The following is a 15,533-nucleotide window of genomic DNA, read 5'->3' on the forward strand; positions in this document are numbered from 1 at the left end:
AATGGAGATAAAAGAGAGAGAGAGAAAGAGAAAGAAAGAAAGAGATAAAGAAGGTTGTGGGGGTCGCCATGGATGTGGAGATATAATAGGTGTTGATGGAATAAAGCCTTAGAAAGCATGATATGATGTAACTATTTTAGATTCATTAATAAATTTATTTATTTATGTTTCTGGCATGGTTTCTTTTTATTATTCCTTATACATTAATTGATTATCTAAACATTCACGTCCATATCACTTGCATTGTATATGACTTAGGTGTATTAAGAGTTGTATAAAGGATACAAACCATGGATTTATTATAAGATGATAAGTTGTTCACAATCGGTTTATGGATTTAAGTAATCTAATAAAAACTATATTGCACTACCTCCTAATTAGAAGGATGACTTGTCTTGATCGTCATAATAGGGTTCTCATGATGAGTGCATTAGTGTGTATGTTTACACATTAGATATGACCTACATTGAATCATGACCTAAGTTTATTAGGTTATCACAATTCACCAAGTTGCTATACTACATAAACTTTCAACATTTAAAAGATGTCGAGTCTGTTCTGAAATCAACAAGAAGCTTTAACTTATAGGTGATTCTAATGTAATCATGTCCCTACGGATTAGGTTAGTGTTGATGTAGGTTAGTGGCAAAAAATATTTTCAATAGAAGGACCATGATATCCCATGGGTTAAGATAATGTATCTCTTTAGGTGATCTAAATGACATATGATAAAGAAAACTATGGTTATAACAATTTCTTTAGTAGAATTAACATATGCTCTTTAGAGCTAATGTATGTCAATTCATTACATAATAAAATGATCTATAATTTAAGGATTAGAAACATAATCTTGATAGGTTAATAACACTACTTTGTTATATTATAGACACCAGTTTATAAGGAGTCTGCATATAATGAATAGTCGATCATAGATCGGAATTATGCCTTACTGTAATTTCATAGGATATTAGGGTGTAATTAATTCTCTTTAATGGAGTGTTGAATCAACTTCAAAATTACATTCTAAGGGAGTCAATTTTTTCTTATGGGTCCTAGTGGTAATAGTTGATTCTCTTTAGTAAAGTGTTGAATCAACATCAAAATTGGATTATAGGAAAGTCAATATTTTCCTATGGGTCCTAGTGGTAGTAGTTGATTCTCTATAATAAAGTGTTGAATCAACTTTGAAATTGGATTATAAAAAAATCAATATTTTCCTATGGGTCCTAATGGTCCCCATTGGAACTCCTAATTCATGATGACATGTTTTATTTTAGGGATGTTGGTTTCCAGTTCATAAGTGTGCATAAGGGTATTTTGGTAAAAGTGTAAGGTTGTATTAAATCTTATGAATGATCTTTTTGAAATGACATTAGAGCTCAATAGGGCTAATTAATTAATTAATTATGACTTAGGTGGATTGGATTATATGACCTAAGCCCAACTAGAACTCAAGTCACTTAAGCTCACAAGTAGCCCTATATAAAGCTCTTAAGGGTTTAGGTTTTAAGACAAAAAAAAAAACCCCTAATTACCCTCAAGAAGGAAGAGAAGCTTACACTTCTATTGTATGTTTAAGTCTATGCAAGGAGAGATCAGGTGAAATAACAGCAAGTAGATGAGATCTATGGCATCTTTGATGACTTCATCAAATTGAATTTGATTTGGGAACATTAAGTAATCTTAATTGTTTTTGAGTCATGTTTACGCTTTGATTAGATCTAAAGAAGCCTAAAGTTAGATTACATGCACACTATTAATCTAGGTATAGGAACAAACCAATCCAAGTTCCCAGGAAGTGGTAGGGGGGTTTCATGGGAAAGAATAGATAAAAAGAAGTATGCTAATAACAAGTCTTAGTAATTACTTGTGAGGTAATGTTATCATATACCTTGGAAAGGGTGACAACATTCCATGAAATATATAATCATGCTTGCATCAAGGTATTAATACTAGCCATAACATACAAGGTTAAGAAAATATTTTTACAATATCAACTCCTTCAATTTAACTATATTTATAATTTTTTAAATTCTTTTTTGATAAAATCATAAGATAATATCAAATAGGAAAATAATATATATACATATATTATTAATTCAAATGATAAAGCATCGTGTTATTAGGATGAATGTCACTTATTAGGACCACACTTTCGAATGTCAGTCCTAACCCGTTATGCTACTGTAGACCCCCCAAGGAGCTGGGGGACTTTTATTATTTCTTTGCTGTTTTTCCGGACGGCTCTCAAGTGGGCTGCTTTCAGGCGGCTGATGGGAGAGGCAGCAGAGAGGCTTGTGGGAGAAGCCAAAGAAAAAGAAGCTAAAGGGAAAAAAAGAAAAAAAAAAAAGAAGGTGGTGGAGAGAGGATGGTTTTCGGAAGATAAGAAACAGAGAGGAAAAGAGCGAGTAGAAGGCAAGTTGTATGATCTTCGCTTGAGGATTCAGGTACGGCGATTATGAGCACTTTCACTCTGTATTTTCTTTATTCTCCTTGTTTGACATCATCGTGCTTAGGCATGGTTTATTGGGTTTGTTAAGATATGTGCTTCGCTTTGCCTCTTCTCTGGGTTTTTAAGGGTTCTTTGTGTAACAGACATGTTGAAGATGGGGTCCCTCTTTCATATTATTATTTTCTTTCTCACTTTCTTGGTTCTCACTGGTTCCAGTTCAGAATCTGCCGAACTCTTAACCCTCTATGACTCTTCTCCAGTGGTTCTTCAAGCAATGTCTCACACCGGTGTTCCAATAGCAGTTTCTGTCAGTGAGGATGACCTCAATGAGGTCCCCGGGAGTGTTTTAATGGTTGAAAGTTGGATCAGAAACCATGTTTTGGCCCACCACCCTTCTACAAATATCACCATCATTGTTGTGGGGAACACCGTTCTCTGTAACAAAGACCAAGAAGACAAGTTGAGGTTGGTTTTGCCATCTCTGAGGAACGTCTATTACTCCCTAACAAGGTGGGATTTGGAGAAAGATATCAAAGTCTCAGCCGCTTTTTCTTCCAATTGTTTAAACCCTGACTCTGTTCTTGATAGAGATGACTTGGCTGACAAAGTTATCAAGCCTCTACTCTCCTTTCTTGAGCTTACAAACTCAACTTACTCTATCAACCCTCCTACAAATTTCTCTCCTTTGTCAGATGAGAGTGCAGGTTTGGTGTCTTCACACTCAGAGTCAATGAAAAAGCTTCGAACGTCAAAGCTGAGGGTTAATGTGATAGTTCAAAGCGCAAAGGAAGGCAAACCCCAGAGCAGGAAGCCCTCATTCATGCATTCCAAGTTTGTAGAACCATACCCAACTAGCTCATCCTCCAAGTCCCATGCACAGGGACACCCTCATATCCTCTCACCCACATATCCATCACCAAGACCCGACCTCCATTTCTTCTTCTTACCCATCTTGCTAACCTTCACACTCATCTTTCTCTCTCTACACCACGTGCCATCTCAAACTCGTTTTCTTCACTCCTCCAACCCACTTCCTTCATCAATCCTCACCCATGCATGGCATCATCGCTCCTCACACTCCCCGAACCTGCAGCCATCCACTCATCACGCCACTAGCTGCCATCACCCGCTCCGGCTATGCGGATGTCTGCACCAGCCACCATGGCAGCAGCGTCTTCTGGACGCCGTCACGGCTCTCCTTTTCATCGTGCCGCCATGGCTCCCCTCTTCATCATGCCGCCGGTGGTGGAAGGCTCCTTTCGAGGTTGACGCGCGGGTGGAGAGACAAACGGAGAAGAGAAGGGCTGTTTGAGCTTTGCCCACATTGGCTTTGGGCTTGGGTTTGAATTTGGAACCCAGGCCCAAGCCTATGTTGAAGTTTGAGGTTAGCCCATGATGGCTTTGGGCTTAGTTTTGAATTTAGAGCCCAGCCCATTTTGCATTATGGGATAGCCCCATAGCTCCCCATGCCTGCTACCCTTATTAAGGTGGCCCAGGTCCACGTCAAGCCAGCCCATTAGGCTCCCCCAAACTTTAAGTAATTTTATAAAAACCTTTGATATCCATGATTAATTAGTTTATTCATCCCTTTCATTTGTTATCTAAGTTTATGTCTACCAATTTAGTTAGCCCAACTTGAAGACAATTAAAGGACAAATTATTAAGGTTGGATGTCCTTTCAAGACACAAGATAATTCATATTTCGCCTTCCAATTTTTAAATTATGTCTAAATCACCATATATAAAAAAAACTTTTGTATGAATTAATTTATATTGGACTCAAGGAACTTTCTATACTTCTAAACTTTAATTCCTATTTTCAAAACTTAGGTCTTTAAGTAATTTTTCAAAAGTCCCGTGCCTTAATTTAATTCTTCAAATATTCGTTTAAGTCTCATTTTCGTTAATTAGAATTATAATCCTACATTTATTTAGTTAATTAAAAGTATAATCCTTCAAACACACTCATATTTTAATTTAATTTTTCAATCCTAAAAAATTCTTCAAAGACCTTTTTAAATCTCATTTTCATCAACTAGAATTACTATCCTACATTCATCTATCTATCTAGTCTAATCCTTCCAAAATCCCCAATCTTCATTTAATCTCTCGCTAACTCGTTTCAATCTTATTTTCGTCACTTAGAGTTCCAATCTCGTATTTATTTAGTTATTTAAAGTCTAATCCTTCGAACATCCCGTTTTTTTTTAATTTAATTTTCAATCCTAAAATTCTACTATTTGTCTAAATCTTATTTTCATCAATCAGGATTATTATCTCATATTCACCTATTTATTTAAAATCCAGTTCTTCAAAAATCTCTTGTCTTAATTCAATTTTTCAATCCTAAAAATTCTACAATTCGTCTAAATTTTATCCTCATCAATTAAAATCATCATTCCATACCTATTCAAAGTCCAATCTTTCGAAAACCCCATGTCTTAATTCAACTTTCAATCCCAGAAATTCCATTATTCGTCTAAATTATATTTTTGTTAATTAGGATTCTTGTTCCGTATCTATTTATTTATATAAGGTCTAATTCTTCAGGAAAATCCAATTTTTGAACTAAAACGACAATCCCAAAAATTCTACTATCCATCTTTATTCACTTAAATATCCTTCTCGTTCATTAGTATTATAATCTCATGCCTACCTACTTATTCAAAGTCTAATCCTTTAAAGATCCAACGCCCTAATTCAAATTTTCAATTAGAAAGATTTCGCTATTATTATTATTATTATTATTTTTATTTTATTTTATTATTATTATTCGTTCAAACATTGTTTTTGTTAATTAGTATCATTATTTCATATTTATTTATTTATTTATTTCAATCATAAAAATTCAATTCTTCAAAACCGGATTTCCAAATTCAATCTTTATACTCAAAAATTCCACCATTCACTTTTTATTCATTTAAATATCATCTTTGTTATCATTATTATAAATTCCACGTTTAATTATTTCTTTCTTCTAAAAATTAGAATCCAATTATTCAAAGATCCGACTTTCAAACTTAATTTTCAAAATCCCATTATTCACTTTCATTCGTTCAAACATCACTATTGTTAGAATCCGATTTTCCAATTTAATTTTCAATCTCACAAATCTCACTATTCACTATTCATCCGTCCAAATATCGTTTTGATTAACTAATAACGTTATTCCATATTTACCCATTTATTTCTCTTCAACATCTCAATCATTAAAGTCTAATTCTTCAAAATTCCGATTTCTAAATTTAGCTATCTAAAATTCCAAGTGTCCTATCTCCGAACTTAATTTTCAGTTTCCCATGCTCCAATTCTTGTATTTATCCCGCTACTTATTATTATCATTACCATTATCATCTTATTCATTATTTCTATAAAGTCTGCCTTCGAATGATTTCTAAGATCTCCAATTTTTATACATCAACTTTCATAATTTCCACGTCTCAAATAACTTACGATTCTGATCCCTTTCAAAATTTAACTCCCATATTCTCGATTTTCGTAACTTAGTCTTTCTCAAAAATCCCGAACTTTCAACTAATTATTCAAAATCCCAATTTTCTTTCAAATTTAATTTCTAAAAGTTTTCATTCTTACATCTAATTCCTAAGAATCCAATTTTCAAATAATCTCTAAAATTCCAATTTTCAAATGAATTTCAAAAATCTAGTTTTCTTTCGAACAATTTTAATTTCCGTTTGGTGATGCATGTGATATGTTTCGTGCTCTATATTGTGCACTAACCTCATTTTTATGATAGCGCATTGCTCGTTCGTGACCCAGGTACGCATCTACTCCTATTCTAATCATTCTCTATTACATGTTTTGATTCCCATATGCGCTTAATCGATTTGAGTACCCATTGATTTTCCTATTGATTGCCACGTCAGCTTCATTTTATTAGTAGAGACCCGACTTTAGGGACTTAGAGGGGTGCTATGATCTTAACCGTACCTTCCCGATAAGTAACCTGACCCCCGAACCCGATCCGGTTTTTCACAGGCCACCTTTTCCAAAGTAAGGAGTCACACTTAGGGTTTTTCTTTCTTATTTTGTTTACCCTTTTAAAAATAAAACAAAAATAAGTGGCGACTCCAAGTCAAATTTTCTTAATCAAATAAAAATCAATTTTTCAAAATAAGAATCAAGCTCGCCATCGAGTGGAAAACGCATGAGCCAAAATGCGGGGTCCACAGCTACTTTGACGGGTCTCTTTAGGTTATTATTATTATTAATTTTAAATAATAAAAAAATTGTTGTGGAGTTGAAATATTTAATAGAAAATAAAATACAACCTAAAAGAAAGGTAGGATCGGAGATGGTGAGGAATGGCTGTTTCTTAAAAAAAATAAAAAAATAAAACAAAATATAAAAAAATCTCACCGACATTGAGATCTAAGCTATAAATATCATATCCCAGTGTTTGAAATCTAATAACACAAGACTTAAATATTTTTCGACGATCCATCCGATAGTTCTCTTCGGCTCAGACAAACCCTAACTTTAGTTATCTTCTTCCACGGACAGACCGAACCCTTATCACATAAATCCACTCGCCCAGAATCGGATCAATCGATCAATCCTTTCCTTTCCCCGTGATCAAATGATTGCCTTCACAGTGAAACCTCTTTTCAGCATTGTGGTCCTCACTCTCACGCTCGTCGTTGCCACCTTCTTGATATCCCCTCCTTCGCCCTTTTCTCAATTCTCCCTTTCTCCCACCTCACCCAGGTATGTTTTTTTTTTCCCCGGCAATCAATTAAGCTATGATATGGGATCAATTTTGTTTTTTAGCTTCTATTCAAATAGAAACCAGAAAATATCAACTTGTGGTTGGGATTTTGTTTATTATATTTTGCTCAGTTTTCTTGGCACCCAAACAGAGTGCAAAGTTATGCTTTTTTACATTGCTGTATTCTTATGCACTGCATGTTTGACAAATCGAAAGTTAACTTCACGCAGTCGAAAATTTGATATTTGGAGTGTGCGAAGGCTTGTGGAATGGAGACCTTGCAAATGGTGGCTAGATGGAGATTTGACAGGTTAGTAGAATTTTAGTTTATTTTGTTTTATTTTTTCTGTTTGAAATATTTGGGGTCATAGGGACAACCCATGATTTGGTAGTTCTTCAGCATGTGAATAATTGGAAATCTAGGATATGTTTTATTAGTAGGGAGGAAAAAAAAATGCTGCATTCTGAAAAAAAGAATAACAAGAATATGATTTTCTTGAACTGTTTTTGGAATGAAGAAAATATTGGTTGCAGTTGACCATTATTTAATTTCCTATCCTTGATTTTGCAATGGGAATATTGAGAGCTCAAAATGGAGTGTAAATAAGACCACCATTTGTAATACTTGGGATATTTGAGCATACAATTTTATGGTATAATTTGGGATCTTTTATTTCTTTTGATGAAAAAACAGGGTAGGTAGAACATTCTGGGAACAACTCGAGAATTTTAATAGAATGCTTGCGGATAGTAATGAGGGCAAGGGTTACTTTCTGTTTGATTTTTGATATTCTGAGTCAAATGTAATTGACTTTCATTGCAGAAAATTGCATTGGTTTTTTGTTGAAATGCTGCAGCTCTTCCAGCAAAGAATAATGGATATATTAGAGTGGATTGCTATGGTGGACTCAATCAAATGAGGAGGGATGTGAGTACTTAGAATATCTCCACAATTGCAATTTTCAGGTCTGTGCAAAAACTACTGGATTTTTATTGCAGCCAAGGTAAATATGGGCATTGTTTGTGGTGGTTGCAGTTCTGCGATGGTGTTGGCATTGCTCGTTTGCTGAATGCAACTCTGGTTTTGCCAAAGTTTGAAGTCGCTGCATATTGGAATGAATCAAGGTAATCTAAGGGATTGCTGAAAATACTATTATAACTGATTTTCAAACTTAATGAAGAATTGAAGAAATTAGAAATTAGATTTCTCATCTTTTATCAAAATAAAGGATTATAATGTTTTTTGTTAATGTAATTTCATTTTTATTTTGTGGCAGTAGAAGAATAAATATTACTCAATGAATGGTAATTGTGGTTGTAAATTGTGAAAAAAACTTGTGTAGCACAACTTAAATGAACAGAAAATGGAATGAGTATATATCATCACAACGATTTCCTCTGTTGGACTTGGGACTTGGTTTTTGAGGTTTGATTGCCTTGTTTACTGCTTATGTGGCCAGGTTGCTAACAGATCTTTTTTAATCAATACTCTCTTACTGCACAAGAAAAATGAGGAAGTAGGAAAGAAAGGTTAAAATCAAGCATCAAGCAAATGAAAATAAAAACAAAGCCAGCAAAATTACAATCTACTCTACTTACCTCCAAAACATTCACACCTGATTACAATCAATACATGTAGAATGGAAAATGTACCGGTTAGTAATTATAAATCATCACAAGGGTGAATTTCAGGTTATCTGTAATCCTGAAACCGCATAAGAAAAGATGGCCTCAGCGGCTCAGCCAATGAGTTTTTAACATGAGTCCAAAAATAGGTAGAGTTGGAACATATAAGTTATGGTTACTGAATATGTGGTATGATGCCTCATTTGTGAATCTCATTATACTAGGGGAGTCCATTGTACAATGGCATCAGACTTGATTAGTCGTAGGCAGTTAGCTTAACTTACAGGGCCTGTTTATATTATTTCCCCCCTTGGACTTGGACTTGATGGAATCCAGGAAAAGCCATCTTTTCCCACAACAATGCCTTTGTTATGTGATCCAAAATAGTTTAAATTCTCTTTCATATTGCTGTTTGTTTTGTGGAAGTTTGTTTATGTTATTTTCCCCCTTGGACTTGGACTTGATGGAATTCCGCAACAATGCCTTTGTTATGATCCAATGTAGTTCAAATTCTCTTCTATATTGCTGTTTGTTTTGTGGAAGTTTTCTTGATTGGTAACTTGATTTACTGAATCTCTATATGGTGATACTTAATGAAACTCCAAAAAGGCCAGAGTTTTTAGATAGGAAACTCTGATCCCTTCAAAGCCAATGATCTTCTCTCAGCTTCCCTTTTGGATCTTTGAAGGTAGGAGATGGGTGGCTTAGCTCAATGTGGGGCAAGGGGGCTTGTATTTTGTTTTCCTCTCTCCCTTGGTTGCCTGTTTTGGCATCAAATGTATACATTGTGTATATTGCACCACTTGCTTAGCACTATTAATATATATTTACTCTTTTCCTGTCCAAGAAAAAAAGGTAGGAGATAGGACTTTCCAACATATTTAGTGTGCTCTAGATCTGTCCCAATGAAGGTGTTCTTATTTTATTCTTTTTATTTTTATTTTTTAAATTTGTTATGCTTCTGTGGATGTTTTCATTAATAAGATTTAACTACTTATTTTCTGATGCCATATAGGCAAGTTCTCTCAAAATGTTGTTCCTTTTACATTTGACTGTTTGGAGAAGAATTTATAAAATATCACATGGATGCTAGTTTTTAATTTTGTCAATGAATCTACAACGATTTGTACCTTCTTTTTTTTGCTGTCATCTTTTTCTTCCTTTCTTTATTGTTCTTTTGATAAGCAAAGAGAGGGGAATTCTTTTCTAAGCTTTTGAAATCAACAATATTATGGCATAACTCTTTTGTGTGCCTTCTCAGTGGTTTTGCAGATGTGTTTGATGTCGACTACTTCATTCAACAGATGGATGGCTATGTTAAAGTTGTTAAAGATTTGCCACCAGAGATTGCATCAAGAGAACCTTTTAGAGTGGACACAAGTAAACGGAAAGGCCGGAAAGGCCAATTTGATTACATTGAAAGTATTCTTCCTTCTTTACTCGAACATCATTACATTTCAATCACACCAGCAATGAGCCAAAGAAGGGACAGGTACCATATCATATTTTGGCATTGTAGTTACACTAATTTGACTTGGAGACAATTGTTGCATTGATTTCAAAGGGTCAAAACAATCAGACCATATTAGGTTATATCCAATCGCAGTACTGCCAGAACAAATGTAAAAATCGGTTTTGGTAATTATGATTGTGTATCATGTTTAAACTTCCTTCAGGTGCAGAGAAAGATATTGTTTTTTAGGAGGTGCAGAAAAATATATTTTTTTTAGAAGGTGCAGGGAAAGAGAGATTGAAATTGGATCCTGGTTCTGTTGTATATTTTTCTGATATAATTGTATAAGTCTGTAAGCACTACTTCTGTTATTCGGGGGTGTCTAAGTAACAAATTTAAATTACCTCTCCAACCAAGAAAAAAGTTTGGTGATATTGTTATCCTCTTTTTATGCACTATTCTTTAATCCAGGCATGTGTGATTTCATCCTTGTTCTGAAACATGATCTTGTAGGTATCCTCTGTACGCCAAGGCTGCCCTCTGTCAAGCTTGTTACAATGCATTACGCCTTACCAAAGTGTTGGAGGAGAAAGGTGCTGAACTTCTGCAAGCCATACCAAAACCATTTCTCTCCCTTCACCTTCGCTTTGAACCTGATATGGTTGCTTACAGCCAATGTCAGTACCCAAGCCTTTCACCTGCCTCCTTGGAATCTGTTGATGCTGTCCGAGGAGATCGAAAACCCTGGGCTGGAGAGATGGCCACAATTTGGAGAAACCGTGGGAAATGCCCCCTTACCCCGAGTGAGACAGCTTTCATACTTCAAGCACTTTCCATTCCAACAGACACGAATATTTATCTGGCAGCTGGAGATGGTTTGATGGAAATTGAAGGACTAACTTCTATCTACACCAATGTATTTACCAAGTCTAGCCTCCTTAGTGGCGAGGATTTCACAAGCATGCATGGGAATACAAAAGCTGCACTGGATTATTATGTATCTATCAACAGTGACTCCTACATAGCTACGTATTTTGGAAACATGGACAAGATGGTTGCAGCAATGCGAGCTTTCAATAGAATGTCTAAAACTGTTTTCTTAAGTAGAAGAGCTTTTGCTGAATTCACTTCGCAGGGATTGAAAGGGAAGGAATTGATGGAAGCCCTGTGGAAGGTTCATGGTGATGATTTTGGCATGGGGAGAGGATATGCTTTGCCAGACTGCTTCTGTGAGTTCAAATTGTGACTTAAGGTCCAGATTATAGTTCTGTCTGATTAGTTTTAATTTTTTTTGTAATGTGTTAGTGAGGATTAAAGTGCCCTCTCCATACATGTTTCTTACTCAGAATATCTGGTGGGGCCAGAGATTCTCGGCATCAGCTACTTAATTGCTTATGCAAATTCTGTAACTTATAATATCCATTTTGACTAAATCCCTCTATTGATGTGTGAACTGTGGGGGCAGCCAAAAGGCAAAATCTGTATGTTGGGTTGGAGACAATTTGGAGATTACACGAAAATGAAGGCATCTTAATTCATATTATTTTCTTAAACAGATTTATAATGAGGTGATTTTATGCCTTCTGTTTGTGAGATTGCCTTTATTGCCAGTCTAATTGATCATAGAATGAAATGAGATAACCTAGAATTTGTGTAACCAACTTGTATGCAATTGGTTCATTTCGTAACAGGATCACAGGCCTTTTACCCGCTTGGTATTTTGAAATTGTAAGCTTGAGAAGCATAGTCTGTTTTGGGAATAGAGTTCAAACTTGTAGAAAGGTGGACCGTGGACACCAACCAACCTGCATTTCCATCTCCTCCTTCCTTTCCTTTGGAAATACTGCATACAGCTTGACACCCGCCAATCCAGGCGTGATTATATCACTTTTAACCTACTATGGAGGGTGCGTACATGCATGGTCCACACGTTCTTTGGCCCAAATTCTGTCATGTGAAACTTTGATCATTTTCACAAAAGTGTACCCCATGATTTTCAGCCGCCATAGACCAAATGCCCTACCTTAAATTTGCTTCCACACTTTCTCGTAGTCGGCCCCGTGTGTGGAATCACGGACTTCTTGGCTCTTATCTTCCTTAATTACTCATTGTATCCACTTTTATGGTTTAATTTATCTCACTTGCAGCTCACTGTTATGACTTATGATACTTGTTTGCTAGCCAAGAGTTCTCCTCAAAAGAATTCAAATTACAAACTCATATATGCAGTTAAATGACCCGTGAAACCACGTCCTTTTTGAGTGGTTGCTTTTAGTCACGGCACCTCGAATGCCAGGGTAACATACAAACCATATATTATGGTTGACATGACACTAATTAGTCACAACCCCTTGTGATGATTTCATAGAGATGAGGTAACTATTAATATTGCAGTATAGCTGTTAGCTTTCGGCTGTTAAGATCAACCATCTAGTTTCCTCCATAATGAGAACAGCATTGAGTGACCATGGAAAAAAGCTATGCAACTAGCGGTTTTTCAAGAGTATAAATGTGGCATCTCAGTAGCAATCCAGCATAACATATTGGTAGTACTGTTGTCTGTGAGTGCTGCAGGGCAATGGGGCTGTGGGTGGTGGCCATCTTGGTAGCTTTGTTCTGCAAAGAAGCAAGCCTGGTACATGGGGACATTGGCACTGCAAACTCCTACAACCCTCCTTATACTCGTAAGCAAACTCTTTATCAAGTGAAGTGTGTTTTTATGGAAGTTTTGGTGTTTAATCATTTGTTATTCTTGCAGCTACTAGGTGTAATGGGAACAGGCAAGATCAGTTTCCACCTGGCAATCTATTTGTTTCAGTGAGTGAAGGCTTGTGGGACAATGGTGCGGCCTGTGGGAGACGTTATAGGTTAAGGTGCCTGAGTGGAGCTAAAAAGCCATGCAAGGATGGAACAGTTGATGTCAAAGTGGTTGATTTCTGCTCAGTCAGGCCCTGCCCCTCTACGCTTCTCTTGTCCAACGATGCTTTTGCAGCCATTTCACACTCTCCTAGCATGAAAATAAATGTGGAGTACATACAGTAAGTCTTTGAAAGAAATCTTACGCTGACAGTTGACTCATCTGCTTCCGATTCCTTCTTCCTTTGTTTAACTCTCTGTCACCTTTCATTGCAGGATTTGACAAAGAACTGCAAAAGGCCGAGTCACATCGCCAGCACAATCTGCTTGTAACTTGGGAACTTTGTGGGATAAACCAACAAAAGTGTGGAGAACAATGCAGAATTGTGATTAAAAAAACCAAGTAGTAGTTGTTGTAGTAGTTTCTGTTATTGCACGAGGATGCTTTCATTTGTAACTTTTTGCAATGGATATTTCCAAAGACGCTGGTTATAAGTGAGCTCTTAATGAAGTGAGAAACGATGTCCAAAGTCGCATATAAGTAGTTCTCTTTTAAGATCATATAACGCAGTGGTGTTGCATGAAGGCAATGCAGCTTCTACTTTTGATATTCCAAGGGTGAACAATGCACAATGTGGCTAGTTGTGAATGAGAGAATGTTCACTATCTGTTGAGACTTTGCTCTCCTAAAAATATGAGGTGATATATAGGATGAAATTCAGATAAGAAGGAGATATTGCAATGTTGAATTCAAGACACTTCAACCATATCAAATTCCAACACATGCAATAAACCACTGTATATATTGTGGATCTAAATCTTACAATTTAAACTTTTGAGATGGCGGGAGGTCACTCAATTTATTAATCCTAAAAGGATGCTACTTTATTTCCCAATTATTAAGTCCAAAAGTGTAATAAAGTCTAAAAGAGGCTACATGTGAGGGAGGTTGTTGAAGCGCACAATATGTGTTATAGGTCTAGATCATACAAACTTAAACTTTTAGTAAAATTGGTTGTTCAACTACGTCAATTATGTATAGACTTGGATCATATCTTCTCTCAAATAAGTAAAGAAATTAGTACTAAAGAAGAAGAAATGAATAGAATTATATATGACATCTCACTTAGGGGTTAAGGGAATGAATGGTGCTGAATCCTTGTTTCTGAAGAGTTACCATGATTTGGGTTTGTTTCTTTTAGGCGATAAATTAACTGGGGTGCTTCTGAGTTATCTTTAGGGATCTCAAGTCCATCCAAAAGTGTGTTTCTTTGTGTAGGAAGCATGAAAGTAGATCCTTACAACCAGTCAACTCATGAAGGGCCAGTCCATGGCTAACTAGAGTGTTGCTTGTGCATGATCCATAGGGAGGAGATGACAAATCATATTCTCATCCATCATGAAGTACTTGCATGCTGCGGCATTTCTTCTTTCCCTTGATGCTCCTGCCGTGAGTAAAAGATTAGTTGTTGGGTTGGTATGATAGCCTTGTGAGGAAAAGCCACAAAAAGTTGTGAGGGATGGCCTTTTAATGGTTGTTTTGGTGCTTTTAAAAAAGCAAATAACTAAAAAAATTTGAAGATGCAGAATCATGTGAACACAAAAGAATCGTTATCAAATCTGTGTTTGAGTGAGCTAAAGATCTTTAATTAGGGGTCGACACTCTTCTTTTCTAGACCTCATGAGGGGTTATGATGCTGTATGGTTTTTTCTTTTTCAGCTTGAAGCATTTTTATACACTTCTGCATATTTGGGTTACATCCTGCTCTTTACATCCCCTTGATATTACACACTATTAAAGCCTGAAGGTTAGAGAAGAGTTCAAAACCTAAGGGCATGATTGGTCTATGTTTCTAAAAATTGGAAACATTTTTCTAACATAAAACACATTTTTTGGAGTCTGTTTGATAGGAATTTTAGAAAATACTTCTAACATTTTTAATACTTGAAAATTTTTATCATTCCAATATTAAAAAAATTAGATACGTTTTTTAAAGGTACTCTTAATAGACTTGTAACATTTTTTTTAATTTATTTTGAAAATAAGTTGTTTTTAAAATAATTTTCAAATATTTTTGGATTTTTTTATATAATTTTCTAAACGACAATTAAAAAAGTAAAAAATACTTTAAAATCTTTCACATGTCTGAAATAAATTCATGGAACATAAGGTAAAAACATAATTTTTTATATTTAACTTTTCAAATAAAATTTGTTCATTAAAATAATTAAAAATTATTTTTAAAATTTTAGAACTTGTTTGGTTGTGTGATTTGAAAACAATTTTTTGTTTTAAAAATAAAGAACGGTTTTTTAAAAATTTTAACACTATTTAATTGTTATTTTCTAAAAATAATTTTTGAAAACAAAGTAAAATAAAGAACAATTTTTAAAAAATAAGTAAGGATTGTTTTTAT

The 15,533-nt window shown here is 35.2% G+C and overlaps 2 protein-coding genes across 2 annotated transcripts; both read left to right on the forward strand.

Moving 5' to 3' along the window:
- The first annotated feature begins 6,874 nt into the window (after positions 1-6,874).
- On the forward strand, positions 6,875-11,798 carry LOC100242325 (O-fucosyltransferase 13). Its single transcript, XM_010656469.3, has 6 exons — positions 6,875-7,180; positions 7,412-7,491; positions 8,039-8,109; positions 8,218-8,306; positions 10,069-10,299; positions 10,774-11,798. Exons 1-6 carry the CDS (start codon positions 7,053-7,055, stop codon positions 11,504-11,506), a joined length of 1,332 nt encoding a protein of 443 aa, XP_010654771.1. The 5' UTR covers positions 6,875-7,052; the 3' UTR covers positions 11,507-11,798.
- Positions 11,799-12,361: 563 nt separating this feature from the next.
- LOC100247461 (EG45-like domain containing protein) lies at positions 12,362-13,649 on the forward strand. The gene is made up of 3 exons (XM_002269605.4): positions 12,362-12,944; positions 13,019-13,298; positions 13,393-13,649. The coding sequence occupies exons 1-3, from the start codon at positions 12,839-12,841 to the stop codon at positions 13,397-13,399; spliced, it is 393 nt and encodes a 130-aa protein (XP_002269641.1). The 5' UTR covers positions 12,362-12,838; the 3' UTR covers positions 13,400-13,649.
- Positions 13,650-15,533: the final 1,884 nt, after the last annotated feature.

Source organism: Vitis vinifera, chromosome 9 (genome assembly GCF_030704535.1).
Source record: "Vitis vinifera cultivar Pinot Noir 40024 chromosome 9, ASM3070453v1".
NCBI lineage: Eukaryota > Viridiplantae > Streptophyta > Magnoliopsida > Vitales > Vitaceae > Vitis > Vitis vinifera.